The sequence below is a fragment of the Rousettus aegyptiacus genome, unplaced genomic scaffold, assembly GCF_014176215.1.
Source record: "Rousettus aegyptiacus isolate mRouAeg1 unplaced genomic scaffold, mRouAeg1.p scaffold_m13_p_10, whole genome shotgun sequence".
NCBI classification, from domain to species: domain Eukaryota; kingdom Metazoa; phylum Chordata; class Mammalia; order Chiroptera; family Pteropodidae; genus Rousettus; species Rousettus aegyptiacus.
Window position 1 is genome coordinate 82,833,117 of NW_023416285.1, and position 15,371 is coordinate 82,848,487.

Genomic DNA, 15,371 nt, shown 5'->3' on the forward strand with positions numbered 1-15,371 from the left:
AGAAACTTTATTGCTTTACCTTTTTTATTTGAACTATGATATATCCTAAGTAAATTTTGGTGTGAGACAGGTTCAACGTTCAAAGTTCTGCCAAGTTTCACACGGTTTTATTCTCGGGAAGTCGCCATCTCCCAAAGACGTCGGAAAACTCCGGACTTAAACCACCACGGAAGGTCGACTTTCCTTAATTACGCTCCTCCCGCCCCACATCCCCCCGCCCCGCGCCCCGCGCCCCGCCCAGGCTCCCTGGACGTACGCGCTTTCCATGGAAAGCCCAGCCCGTGGGAAACTACAACTTCCAGAAGACCCTGCGGGGAGCGGGGAAAGCCTGTGATGGGGGATGGGAAGGGAAAGGCGTGAAAACTCGCGAGAGAACGAGGTAGAGGCGGCTGCGCGAAGTAGGTGGAAGGGGGCGGAGACAGTGAGGAGGAAGAAGGGGCGGTGCCGTCCCACAATACCAGGCGGGAGGGCGGGTAGGCGGTTTGTATCCGGGCTGTGAGGTGCTCGGAACCTCTGCGGACCCTGCTGCCTCTGTCTCTTTAACGCGAGAGGAAGCGATGCGGAGGGGTGGAAAATGGCAGAGCTGCAGATGTTACTAGAGGAGGAGATCCCGTCTGGCAAGAGGGCGCTGATAGAGAGTTACCAGAACCTGACGCGGGTGGCGGACTACTGTGAAAACAACTACATACAGGTGAGGAGCGCGGGCGGGCGCTGGCCGGCCGGGCCGACGACCCGCCGCCAGCCGCCGGAGTGACCAGCCTCCTGGGCGGGGTGAGGAACAGCCCCAACCTCAGCGCCGGCTCAGCCCCAACCCCAAGCCCCAGAGGGGAACAGAACAAGTGGCCGGGCTCAGGGAGTCGGGCTGCGGTACAGGAAGTGGCCGTGGTGGTTGAAAGCGATAGAAGGAGAGAGAGAAAATGGGCGAGGGAGCCGGGAGCCCGCCGCGGCCCGGCGCCCCGCTGCCATCCGCCTCCCTGCGGGCTCGGTCCCCCGAGTCGCGCTGCGCCCCGCAGCCTGCCGTACGCTGGGCTTCCGTCTGGGGACCCAGCTGCCGCCCCACTGCCGCCCCGCTCCGAGAGGGGTCTAGGACGGAGAGAGGGGAGAGGAAAGGGCAGAGACGAGGCGCAGGGAGGAGCAGCAGAAGGCAGAGGAAAAGCGGGGTGTGTGTGTCGGGGGAGGGTGGGGTGGGGGCGATTATGTCAGTTCCAACCCGGAGGGTGTGTCTTTTATTTATTTATTTTTAAAAAATTTGTCATGAGTCACATTACACAGACCTCCCGGAGGAGAGGAGGAAGCGGGTGGGGGAGTGAGGGAGGGCGTCTAAGAGAAGTTAATCTCAAAATTCCTTTAATTGAAGGTTTGTAAATCTGCCTGCCTGTCCGTTTTCAAGTCGGGTTTTTTCCCTCTCATCATTTTCACTTCCGCCCCACCATAATGTATGTCTAGAGGTTGTTAGGGGTGTCGTTATTATAAAACACAAATTATTCTTAACTACTTGGAAAAATGTCTTAAATACTCTCTTTCCCCAAAGTTCTTGAACTGTTGTTGGCTTCATAAGTAACTTAAAATGGAACGGTGTAATCGCCCGTTGCTTATTTTCTGAAGGTTCCTCTCTTTCCAGCCTGAGTAAATATATAGACTATGAGTCCAAATCGATTACCGAACATGTTTATATTAAGTCTTAGAACCAAAATGTAAAATATGTTATTGTAAATGTATTAGAAAATTCTTGAGGTCTTAGCTGTGACAGATGTTTGTTTGTTTGTTTTTAATGATTGAAAGTGAATTATGGTGTGATTTGTAGATCTTTAACTGCATAAACCAACAGTTTGCATTAGAAACAAATAAAGTAGCAGTCTTCTGTGTCAATACAATGGCACCAAAAATTCTCTTGTTATTGGTAAGGCACGACCAAAACGTGCTTTGAAAGATTAGGGTTATTGCAATTCAGAGTTAAAGTATTTATAGAAATGCCTCCCATGTGATTATCATTTTTTAAGAACCAATAGTGTCTGTGTTGGCCAATGCTTTTCCTCCTTATTTTTAGAAGGAGATACTGTTTTCTGAATATTTTGAATATTTCTCAATTTCCATATTAGTAACATTGTATCTTCAGTAGCACTAGTAGGAATTTATCTCATAAATTTTTTCAAGCTTTTACTTTAGGAATTCTGATAAACTTGTTGAATGCCTGCCACATCAACTGTATTCCTTGTTTTTGCAAGCTTTTATTTAGCTTTTAAAAAAATATTTTAAGACTCAGTAGAAATGTGGCTATAGTTTTCAAATAGAAAAATGATCTTATAGTTTATTGATATTAATATGTACAACTTTTATTCAACTTAACATGAAAAGCCTTAAAATTAAGCTGAATCTCCATTTGCTGAAGGTTTTGAGGATTTTGAAAGTCAAAGGGAGAACACAGGAAGTTAAATTGCCCCCATTCCAGAAGTCATTTCTTTGTAGAAGTCAGCAGATAAGTACTTAACAAAGGGTGGCTTCTTTCTGTTTTTCATGTTGGGAAATCTGACAAATGTATGGTGTGGTAACTGCTAAGTGTTGGCAAATGCAAACATGTTTTAACCTGTCCGGTGACTATTTCTTGATTTCAAGTAGTCGTCTGAGGTAAAGCATTTTTTTTTTCCTCCCTGACCCTTTTCCTTTTCCTGTCCTGCAACCATCGTATAACTTTGAAGCACTTTTAAACTTATTGGTAATATCCATAATTAAGATAAGTCATGCCATTTCTCAGGTAGTCTCTTTTAAACATGTTACTACCGTCAGGCCAAGAGCCACTGTCAGTGGCCCCAAGTTTGTTTTTTTTTTTTTTTTTTTTTTTTTGGTGGTCCTAAATGTGATGCCAGTGAGGTATTCTGATCTTACTGGGGAATAAATGATGTTTATCTTAGCGGCCTTTAAACTTTGGGCTACATGATGCAGACCACAGGGTCAGGCTCAGACAGGTTTAGAAGATGATAAAGACTTTGTGGAAGTTGATGTGGTAGCTTACTTTGTGATGTGTTGTGCTGCTAACTTTGGTACTGTAATTAGGGAACAGATAGTACTAGAAAAACCCATATGGAGTTCTTTTGAGATCTTTCTGTATCCTTTCCACAAACCTGATTGGCTTATAATCAACACCCTACATAAATGTACCTCTTCTCAGGGAAGGTATGTGGTTACTTGTGTTTTGAGAATTTTTTATACCCAGTGTGAGTTAAGTTACTGCTCGAGTGATTTTCATTTCTTGTTTTCTTACAGTTTGAAAGTACAGTCCAGTTAGACTCTGTTTAGTTGACAAGTCCTTTTGGCTCTAGATCAGTCTAGTCTTCAAGTACTTCATTAGCTCTTTGGGTCCCATTGACTTTAATTATTAAATTGTATTGTTAATAACAAAACTTCTCAAACGAGTAAAAAAGGACAGGGTTTTCGAATTTGTTATGGGGAGAATGATATTCAAAATAGAATGTGTTTTTTATGTAGACATTTATATAGACATAGAGAAAAGTCTTTGCCATTTTCCATCTTTTAGTTCATATGACCAGTTTGAATTTTTCTAGTAGATTATGTCAAGGACAGTCGCTCAACTCAAACACACTTATTTACCTGGTCAGTTCTCTTGCTCTACTTGAGGGTCCAGACTGCCTTTATCATGAGAATTTGGGGAATAGGAAGTGAGCTAAGTTAAAAGGAATAGAAACTGCTTAAGAAAGGTATGCAAATTGCTAGGTTGGGTAAGGACAGAAAAGTCTTCCATACAGCTAAACTTTTTAATTTAATTTTCTGCCCAGAATTCCCTCAGTAAGCTTCATTTGGGTTAACAGGTATTCTAAAGTCTGGGACTATGAAGGGGATCTTATCAGTACTTATGTTAGCTTGCTTTCTTCCTCCTGTGATGTTAGCTTATGCTCATTTGCTCATTATGCACATTTGATCTTGGAGGGCAGTTAATTTTTGAGCAGGAACACTTTGGAATGTGTAAAATTAACATTTCTGGTACCATATAGTTTATGCCACTTTATAAACAGAATCATTTAGTTATTGCAATATTTGCATGTTTTATTTTCTCCTTTTTGTTTTTAACAGATAAGCAATTTACAGTTCAGAGATATTAAATACCTAGCCTAAAGTTCTGTATCATAGGAGATGGTGCCTGGAATCAAATTCATATTTTCCGATTTCATATTTTAAGTTCCTTTTAGTGAATACTAGGTAGGGCGCTTACTGCAGCATAGGGGATTAAAAAAAGATGGTACAAAGGGTAATAGAGAAGGGAAGAGGGTAATGTACAGAATTGTTTCTGTTTGAGTACCTACTCAGTCACAGTCTGCTGGTTGATTTGCATTATCTTTAATCCTTAGAAAAATCTCCATAGGCAGTATTCTCTTACAGATGAGGAAGTTAGGACTCAGAAATGTTGTATGGTTAGGGATTGGCAGACAGGATTTCTGCCCAACTGACAGGTTCCACAGGCTGTGCTCCAGACTTGAATGAGTGTTGAACTCAGACTAGTTCAGAAATGTCATAGAATAGACTCTTGTTGAGCATGTCTGGGAACCTGACAACTATTTTCCCGTATTTTTTTCTGAGTTTCAAGTTGCAAATATAAGAAGAACAAGTCCGTTTCTAATTTGGGGATTTCCTTGTCTCACCAAAGGATGGTAGTTTTGGCATTTGAAGTATTGAATTATGGGAATCTTAGGCTAGTTTTTCACTAAGCTCAGTATATCCCTTTCCTTTTTATGACTCGTGTCCTCTTTTTTCTACTCTGATTCATCTTTGCAATTGTAATAGAATTTGTAAAAGAATGAGTAGAAGTTAACACAGAATGTTTTTGAAGTATTTTGATTTCCATGCAAACTGATTCAGGTAAAGGTAGGCAGAATGATTGAGGAGATAGGACAGATCGGAAATGGGAGACTTCTTACAGTTGCACTTTGAAGTTTGAGTAAAGCAGTGGCTAGTAAAATTAGAGATACAGAAGGGAAATCTAAATGAATTAAACAGTAATGTTCCGCACGGTGACTGTAGTTACTAATACTATATTGTATATTTGAAGGTTGTTAAGAGAGTAGATATTAAAAGTTCCCACCACAAGAAAAAAATTGTAATTATGTGTGATGATGGATGATAACTAGACTTAATGTGATCATTTTGCAACATATACAAATGTCAAATTATTACATCGTACATCTGAAACACCTGAGGTATAGTGTGTCATTTACATTTGAATTAAAAAACAAAACAAAATAGGGTTTTAGATAATTTTATGGCAGATCCTCAGGTAGTTGTTAGATTGACCCATACCAATCTTATCACACATGTTCGTTAATGCTGCTGTCAAGCAGGCAGAATCTGACATTGCATATTTAGTCTTATGAAAGTCCATAAGGATGAAATATTATATCAGTTCTTACTAATAATACTCTCAATAATACTGAGTATTTTTAGGGCTGTATGTCATTTGAATATTTATATTAAAACTAGTATACTCCTTTTCCTTTGAACTTTAATATTAATAAGAGCTTTACATGTACTTTGATCTAGTCCTGGTGGGCTTAGGTCCTCAGTTTTAGGTGTTTATGTCTTTTGGAGAGGGTTTTTAAAGAAAATGGTTGAAATAATCCTTTAGAATAATTCTCCTATGTGCTTCTGTTTTCTACAGTTGATTCTGATAGCTGAAGAATGCTAAAATACTCTTTGTAGTGGAAAAGAAGTATTCGGGCATTTGGGGAAGCAACCTGTGGCTCTTTGGAATAACCTTATTTATCTTGGGTGAAATTAAATCATAGGAATTAGATATTTGCAAATCAACAGACAAGAATATATTAGCCAGAAAAGAAGAGTGCATATATTGGGAGAAGAGGTTGAATCAAACATTAGGAGATTATGTAGATGTGATTCCATGGAAAGTGTTGGTATGAAGAGTAAGGTAAAAATAATAATTAAATGCTAATTTGGGGGCATTTAAAAGGTTGAATTTGAGGGAGCTGTGTATTTTTCTTGTGTCTTTTTGTGTTCAGTATAATTTTTATTGACATTTGATTTCAAAAGAAATAATAATCGAAACCCAGATATACAAACTTTTTAGTCTTTGATATTTAATAAGACTCCGTGCATAAATGCAAGGGATTTTTAAAAAGAAGTATTGCATTTGAGACACTTGGAAAATGGCCATTATTGCACTTTTATTTTTAAAGGAAATAGCTGACCTGATTATTTTATCAATAACATTAATTCCTTAGAAATGATATTTGAAGTTTTTTAGTATGACATTCTATGTCACCCCAAATAACTGTAATTAACCTTGAGTCTCCTAAACTTTCTCCATTTACAAAATAGTTGTTCATGAACTAATGTTTGTAAAGAAAATCACAGAACAAAACATCCTAAGGAAGGTAATGTGTATTTGTTATCAAGTAGATTGTAATTTTGATATCCATCTGTGCTTAGCAAGTTCAGCAAATGTTTGTGGAATTGTGATTTATGTTGACTAAGGAATAACTGATAGGACCATCTCAAGTGTAGCTTAAAGCAGAAAGAAACTAATTTTAAGTCTTATTTTAGTAATTATTGGCATAGTATTTAAAAAATCATTATGGACAATTTCAAATATATTAAGAAATGGAGACAATAGTGGAATGAACCCCTGTGAGTTCATCACCCAGTTTTAACAGTTGTCACTCATAGCCTGTCCCCTTTCATCTGTATTACTGTCATAGCTCCCTGCCATTATTGTAAGGCCCATTTTGACATATTTCATCCAGAAATATCTTAGTGTGTATCTCTAAAAGATGAAGGCTTATTAAATCCATTGCATAACTTCTGTATGTGGGGAAAAAGGTAATGAATCTTATTATTTATTTATGACAAAAAGGAGTAGAGGGCTTGAAAATAGTTAATATATTTTTAATTTACAGCTAAAATTGTTAGTGATTCCAGCCACAGGTTGATTAGAATATAGCTATATTATTTGCTTTATAATAGAATTTTTTTGAGTTATAATTCTTATAATATAAAACTACTGATTTCAGAGTTTATAGTTCCATGGTAGTTAGTACATTCTCACCCAGTGTTGAGCGACTCCCGCCTTGATCTAATTCCAAAACATTTTTATCACTTCTCAAAACCCCGTACCCATTAAGCAGTTTGTTCCCATCCTTACCCCACCAGCACCAATTTGCTTTCTGCCTCTATGAATTTAGCTATTCTGTATAATTCCTGTAAATGGAATTACACAATATGTGGCCTTTGTGTTTGGCTTCTTTTACTTATATTAAGCATACTCTACTGTGTACCACATTTTGTTTATCCATTCATCTATTGAGGGATGTGTGGGTTGTTTCTGTCTCTTTGGCTATTGTGAATAGGACTGCTGTGAATATTCATATATGGTGTTTGAGTGCCTATTTTCAGTTCTTTTGCACATATACACCTAAGAGTGGTTCATAGTGGTATTTTGTTGTGAAATATATAACTGCTTAAGTTTGTACTTAGATAATTTTGAATTTCTACTACTGTACTGTGGTGTATTGAGGGAATTCCAGACATGGGCACAGACTCAATTTCATTGTGACTTGATAGAAATAAAGGCTTGGAGTTTCTTTTTCACTTTATAGATAAGTTTAATTTTCTCCCTGATTACCAAAGTAATATTAAATATGGCAATTGCACAAATTTAAACCTTTTTAGAAATATATATGGCTTAGACAGTACAAGTTTCTTGTACTGTCACTCCTATGTATAGCCTTTAAAGAATTTATTTAAACTTTGCACTGTACAGTTGATAAACTCATATTGTTTTTACTAAGGCAGAAAGTATTTCAGTCGTCGTACATTTTAAAAACTAAAAAAAAATTCTAACAGTTCTATGTGATTATCTAATTAAATCAAACGTGAATTATACTCAGAGCTTAAAGGAAGCATAGTATGCAAGATGTGTGGTTGAATATTGTTAGCTCCTTTTAATTGGAGCAAAATTTTATTATTTCTTTGAAACTTAAAGAGAACAAAAATACTATGTTAATGAAAAAGTTTATTATTGAAAAACTTCAGTTTATCTTTAAGTCACTCATTTCTTGAATACTTTATATTTAATTTCTGTTAGTAATTTCTACATGCTAAGATAAAATTGTGTTTGGTAAATTTTATTTTTTCAAGGCAAGTGTACTACTTCTTGAGAACATTTTCTGTTTGGTCCACGGGGAGTTAAAATACCCTCCATTTAAATACCAAAATGTGTATAATGCATCCTATGGGAAAATACTTCTTATTCCTAGTTCAACTACTGGCAACCTAAGGCTTATAATAACACATTTTTATTTTAAGAAGGCAGTGTAGTGAAAAGTGTTCATGAGTGCCATTTTAAAATCATGGTTACCAGTTACAGAGGGCCCTCACCATAGCCTAGCAATCCTACTATATTTTCCACATTAGTTTTATTCTTCTGCTCACCATAAACGGTTTTAAATTTTCTCTTCCCTTTAAAATCTCTTTCCTTTCTCATCTTTTATTTTATAAAGAAATACACCTCATTATATAAGACATATAATTTCTTACCACTACACCTCCAAACCTACTGATGTCCTCGTCCATCTGATCTCCTTCCTTCATGTTATAAAGGAGTATAGATGATCTGCTTCCTAGCTAAGGTCAGTACTTTGCTCTGGGTCCCATCTTCTCTTTTCTTTTTCAGAGACCTTTCACTTCTTATATCTTTATTCCTTTTTTTTTTTTTACTGAATTTGTGCAGTCAGAATTATGAAGTCTCAGATTTCTCTCATATTACAAAATTCCCCTTTGGTTTTATGTACCTACCTGGTATCTGACCTCTTTCTCTTGTATTGCTTAATTTTATTAACACTATTGTCTACACTTTCCTCCTTTCTTCACCTTGCACTTGCTATTTAACCCATTCTGTTTGTCATTTGCAGTACTCCATTGACATTTAACCTATATTATTTGTCCTCTCCTATGCTCCACTAACATTACTACACTCAGTAACCTTTATGCTGCAAAATTTACTGAATATTCTTTAGTTCTCAACTTGCTTGTGTTAGCATCATTTCACACAATTAACCATTCCCTATTTTATATATTTTTTATTTTTATTTTTCTCGAAAAGCTAATCAGTCCTCTAGCTTCTGTGTCTCTTACTTTTAAGTGTTAAAGTGGCTTTGTATGAGCTCCTTTCTCTACATACCACCTCAGGCTGTTGTATTTATTCCCTTCTGAATGGTCTTCCTTCTGAATGGTCTTTCTTCCACTAAAGTTTAGCTCTATATCTAATTGTCTACTTGATAGTTCTGCTTGTTTGAATCACAGGTACCTCAGACTTAAGATGCTAGAAACTGACCTCATCACCTTTCCCCAATCTCTTTTGCTGCTTTCTGCATAATCACTTAATAGAAACTTGGGCATCATTCTTGACTCCATTATCTCCCACCCTGTAACACCACTAATTCAGCTGTAACAGATCCTGTTGATTCTTCTTAAATATCTTTTAAATTTGTCTGTTTTATCTCCATGCCACTCCAGTGTATAACTCCATCATCTGTTTCACCACATATCCCCCTCTCATCACATCTCCATTATCCACACTGTAGCTCAAGTGGACCTTCCAAAATAGTAATCTCACTTCGATACTCCCCGGTTTAAAAATCATTCATTGAATTTCCATATAATCTCACAATGAGGCTTAAGAAGCCCTGTATAGTAAGCTCTTGTTTTTCTTGTCTTGCTGTATTGTGTAGGGCAGCATATCTTTTTGGCACCAGGGACCAGTACTCCAATGAGATTCTAATGTCTGATGATCTGAGGTGGAACCGAGGCGGTGATGCTAGCGCCGAGGAGCGGCTGCCAACACACATGAAGCTTTGCTTGCTGGCCCGCTTTTTACCTCCTGCTCTTCAATCCTGTTCCTAACAGACCATGGACCAATGGTACCAGTCCATGGCTCAGGGATTGGGCCTTGTAGGCGTTTAGAAAAGTTAGAGTTTATTCTCAGTGTAATGCGGTTATCTTTAGAGTAACTTGATTTACTTTTTAAAAGAATCATTCACACTACTCAGTGGAAAACATACTGAAGGGGAGGCAAGAATAGAATTAACCAGCAGAGAGGGTATCGTTGTAGTCCAGGTAAAAAATGACAATTGCTTGTACGTTAGTGACGAGGTAAGGAATTCAGGGGAGAGGTTGGGTATTTTAAGGCAGAGCTGAACAGGACTTATTGGTGGATTGGATGCGGGGTATTAGGGAAAGAGGAATCTAAGGATAACTCCTGGTTTAAATTTTTCTTTTAAAGTATGTCAGTGGATAGTAGCACATGAGTGGGAGGATATCACAAGTACTGTTGTGTTATATCCAATGACAATACTGTGTTTGAATCAAGATGTGTTATAAGTAAAAACTGAACACTGAATTTCCAAGACTTGATATGAAAAAGTATATAAAGTATTTCAGTTAATTAATTAATAAATAATGAGTATAATATTTATAGTTATCACATTTGAGATAATATTTGGATATACTAGGTTAAATAAAAATATTACAGTTAAAAAAGTGTACTGTTGTGAACATATTAAGAATGAGATACCAATTAGATAACCAAATAGATAGGCCAGCTAGTCATTCTGGAATTTACAGAAGAGTCAGAGTTGGAGATCAGAATTTAAGAGTCATCACAATAGATTAATACTATCTAATAGGTATATAATGTGAGCCACATATGTAATTTAAAATTTTTCTGATAGCCACATAAAAAAAGATATGAAGACACAGGTTGTAAATTAATTATAATAGTATATTTTATTTAACCCAGTGCATCCTAAATGTTATTTCAATAAGCAATCAGCAGAGTTTATTAATAAGATACATAAATTTTTTTTTTGTACTGTCTTTGGAATCTGATATGTGTTTTATACTACAACACATCTCAGTCGTGACTTAGATAGTGATAAACTGGGATGATTAATGGGTGAGAAGTCTTGTGATAGCAGAGGATAGTTGGAATTGAGGTACTAAAGTAAACTACAGAAATAGAAGTTGGGTGTTTCGAATGTGGAATTTTTTAAATCTGGATTTTTGGAAAAGGTATTATTAGTATACCATGGGTATACTATGGAGAATTTTTGACTCGTGAAGAAAAACGAAAGAAAAAAATGTTTTCATTCTGAGTTCAGGTGACTGGGAGGCAAGGGTTTGGGTGAATTATCTGAGTGAATGTTTATTATCACTAAGAATAATGATAGAAATAGTCAGTGAGCTAGATATTAGAGATCCTTAGTGAAGGAAGGCAGTAATGAGGATGTTGGTTGATGACAGTAATAAGGAGGTTACTTCCTTAGAGATCTGTTCTCTGCCCCACCAGGTCAGTTTATACACTGTTAAATGCTCCCATAAAATCCTATTTTCTCTGTAGTACACTTATTATACCTGTTTGACACCTGACGCTGGTCCCTAAGAAAGCAAGACTAGGTTTGTGTGTTTATTCTTATATCGTTAGTGGCTGCCCAATGCCTGGTACATAAGCTGCTCAGAAGATTACATGAACTGTACAAGGAGTCTGGAATCTTGATTGTAGTCCTCATTCTATCATGAATTACTTTTATTCGAACCAGCCTTTAACTCTCTCTTATTTTCTGTAACAAGACAAGTTTGAACTAGATTATGGTCAAAGAACCAACAATTCTGATGGTTCTTAGTAGAGTTTGTTTCTGGGACTCCCAGGCTCACAATTCTCATGTTTTTCATTAGTTTATTAGTTAGTTCTTCTATTTCCTCTAAAAAATTTCTGGTTTACTTATACTTATTTATTTTATTTAGTTGTTTGCTAACAACTAAATGTTTAAATGTTTATGTTTATGTTTAAATGTGTACTTTGTTATTAGACATCAAGTTACTGAATATGTAGATTGGGAAATGATTTAATTTAAATTGTTGCGAACTGTATGATTCCTCCTAAACATTCTTAAAATCTTTATATTAAAATCAATTTTTCTAAGTCTTACTGAAGAGAGAAAATACATGTGAAGGTGTGTTAAATTAGAATATTTTTATTTATTCCTTGAGTAGTTTTCTACAGTATAGATTAACAGTACTTGAACTTATGTCTCAGGACTCCTTTCTACTCTTAAAAAATATGGAGGACCCCAGAGAACTTTCTTTAGTTGGATTATATCTATCAATATTAACTGTATACTAACTATATCAAAAATCAAAGTCAGGAAGTCTAAAACATTTATTAGTTCATTTAAAATAACATGTAGTGGGTTTATTATTGTTAACTTAGGTAACATAGTTTTTGAAAAATAATCATAGTTTTCCAAACCAAAAAAAAAAGTTTAATGAAAAGAGTGGCAGCGTTTTACACTATGGCAAATTTCTTTATTGACTGGCTAATAGAAAACAGCGAAATTCTCATATCTACTTCTGCATTGAACCTGTTGCGATAGTTTGTTTTGGTTGAAGTATATAAGAAAATCTGGCTTTATGTAGTTATATAGTTGGAAAGGGAGGAGAGTTTTAACAGCTTGTAGATGTAATTGAGGATAATTTTCTTTGATACTACGTCAAAATAAGGAAGAGAGTCGTTTCTTAAAGGTTTGTGGCAATGTAGATTCTGAAACCATATTCGTGAACATTTTATACTCCATTAAATTAAAATTTGCTGGGGTCATTTGGAAAATATTTGTTCGCTGAGTGATGCAGATCTGAATGTTGACACATTTCATGATGATATGAAAAAAATCACATATCATCACAGATCTTATGAGATAAGTCTTTAAGTATTGAAACGCTTCTAAGCTTACGTTGATGGATACAGGTTTTCCAGAATTCTAATTTTTGCTTGAAAGCTTAAATTTTACTCTTGGCAACAAGTCTGGCTAGTTATTTTCCTTGAAGTGATAGACTCACTTTGTTCATTTTTAGGAAGATGTCTGCCAAATACCCAGTATTAATAATCATAGTTTGTCATTTGTTTTTTGAAGTAACAATGAAGTCTTTTTTGAAGTTCCTTGGAAAAGTGGCTTATTTAGCTTGCAAACAAATTACACAAGTGCTTTTTTCCTAAAGCCAACCATTATACACAGAATGCAGCAGAATTAAATTTATACTTCTTGTTTTGTCACAGGGAACATTAAAAGGCATTGTAAGGGTCAGCTTTAATAAAATTAGTATTTTTCCCTACTTCATTAAGAACAGTTTTAAATGAAGCTGGCTTTATTCCCCCCCCTCCTTGTCCTGTGTGTGGTTGGTGGTAAAGAATACTACCAACTAGTACAGTTGGTGATTTATGCTAGGAGGCAAGTAGTTTAGTCATCTTTGATTTTGCACGATCAGTGCAAATGTCAACACGAAAAAGAAGGCAAATCACATTAGAATTATTATGAAAATAGTTTCAACCTTGTAAACCCCCAGAAAAGGGCTTAGGGACCCTGAGCCTTTCTGAAGACCACACTTTGAGAAATTTTGATATAGATGTTTGGTTTAGTAGGCTTAATGTTTCCTTTTGTGGTAATGGAAGTCTGAATTTTAAATATTCTATAGCACAGTGTATATTGGGCATCTCTGGCTAAAGTGCCTTCAGTAATATCTCATAAAAATTTAAAATTCCTTGTGTAGGTATTCTCCTAGCAGAGCATATACCATGTTAATTATTGTGGGTATTTTTTTTATATTTTGGGTCATTTTATTGCTCTGTATATTTTAGCTTGATAATAGTTATTTCGAAATACATGTTTTCTCCAAGTTTCACTCATGTCAAAAATTTAGTAATTTGTTCAAATAAATTTGCATGATTAATAAGAAGTTGTCCAAATTATCTGATTTTTATGAAGCAGTATGAAATACTAATTTTAAAATGATATAGTTATTATTTCTAATTTGAATATATTCCAAATTTGATTTGAAGAAATCATATAGGATCCCAAGTTGGATCCAGAATTTTAGCAGACGTGCTCAGTAAAATGAAATATGTATAATTATATGTAATGTACTTCACAGTATGGCTGAATATATTAGTTTGTCACCTATTCAGTTATTCAGCAACCTTTTATTGCCTATTATGTGCCTGAGTGCGTTTTGTGACTCAGATATATCTCTGCCCTTATGTAATCTCTGCCTCCCCCACTAATCACATAAATCACATACTATAAGAAATTTTATCTAGGAAAGTACATGATGACATGAGAGTACATATCAATGCACTCACCAGCCTAGTGTGTCAAAGAAGTGATGGGGACCAAAGTTTTGATACCTCAAAATATGACTTTTAGGATACTGATTTTAAACTCGTTATTAAGAAACGTGGTGTTTTTTTTTTTTTTTTCTGTGCGAGCATCGCCTTAGCTAAGGGAGCATCACCTTAGCATCGTAGTATAAACTAAATATGGCAGACAGGGAGAAATCTAGCAAAGCCTGTTTCTTGATCTTCCCTCTGTGTCCCATTGTTTCTGGGTGGCCTGCAAATTACCTGCTTTCTTTTTGAAATCCCAAAACTCTGCCTCAGATCCTCATCCAAAATGACGTAAACCTCAACTGGCCAGTGCATCTTCAGGACTCATATTCTTATGGCACCCCTTAATACATTTTGAACATTTTCTCCTCTTAATCTGTTTCCTGTTAATTTGATTATTAGTCCAGCTAGAAGACTTTAGAAGATGGGAGGAGAAAATTTTTTTTGCACTCCAACAGAAGTAGTGTTGGAGTTGAGATCTGAAGGGTGACTATATTAATCAAGAAATTTCGAGGGCAAGAAAAACAATGGCCCTAGCATTGAGAATAGGTGCATTATGCATACAGGCCCAAAGGTGAGTGAAAACTGAGTGATTTTGACAAGTGTGCTTTAAACTATGGTGAACAAAGAGGGGAGAGTGATCTGTGAGGAGTTAGGAACCAGATCAAATGAGGCTTATAAGGATGTTGGTCATTTTTCTGAGGCTGATGAGAAGACATTAAAAGTTTCGAGCAATGGGATGACATTATCTTTTTTACTTTTTAAAAAGATTGCTCGTGTTCATAGTGGAAAACAGATTGGAAGTAGGCTTGAGTATGGATTAGAAGGAGCTCAAGAAGAGATTGGGGGAAAGCTCATTTAGAGGTAATGGTTTAAAATGCTGAATTTCTAAAATCTCTAGCTCCTAGAATCATCATGGCATGCTGTGACTACTTATTTTTCTTTTCTAGAAGGAGGAGTGTTTGAGGTGATAGGGATATGTTAGAAGTAGTTCAACAATTAGTTATTTGATATTCAACAAGTAGTTACCGGTTACTCTGTGAAAGGCTCTGTGCTAGGTACTGTGATGTGGTATTATGATGTCTCTTATATGTAATATAATTATGAATAAATCATTGATAAATTATAAAGCCTT

At 36.1% G+C, this 15,371-nt stretch overlaps 1 protein-coding gene across 14 annotated transcripts in view; it reads left to right on the forward strand.

Annotated features, from left to right (window-relative positions):
- The first annotated feature begins 408 nt into the window (after positions 1-408).
- ABI1 (abl interactor 1) overlaps positions 409-15,371 on the forward strand; it is an 87,576-nt gene continuing 72,613 nt past the window's right edge. For 3 of the 14 annotated variants that reach the window (XM_036228100.1, XM_036228105.1, XM_036228101.1), the window contains exon 1: positions 449-691. In XM_036228100.1, coding sequence (XP_036083993.1) covers positions 575-691 — 117 coding nt within the window. In that variant the 5' untranslated portion in view covers positions 449-574. Of the gene's footprint in view, positions 692-15,371 lie in introns of all 14 variants that reach the window. The other 11 variants (XM_016131469.2, XM_016131471.2, XM_036228098.1 and 8 more) reach the window with 5 other exon arrangements.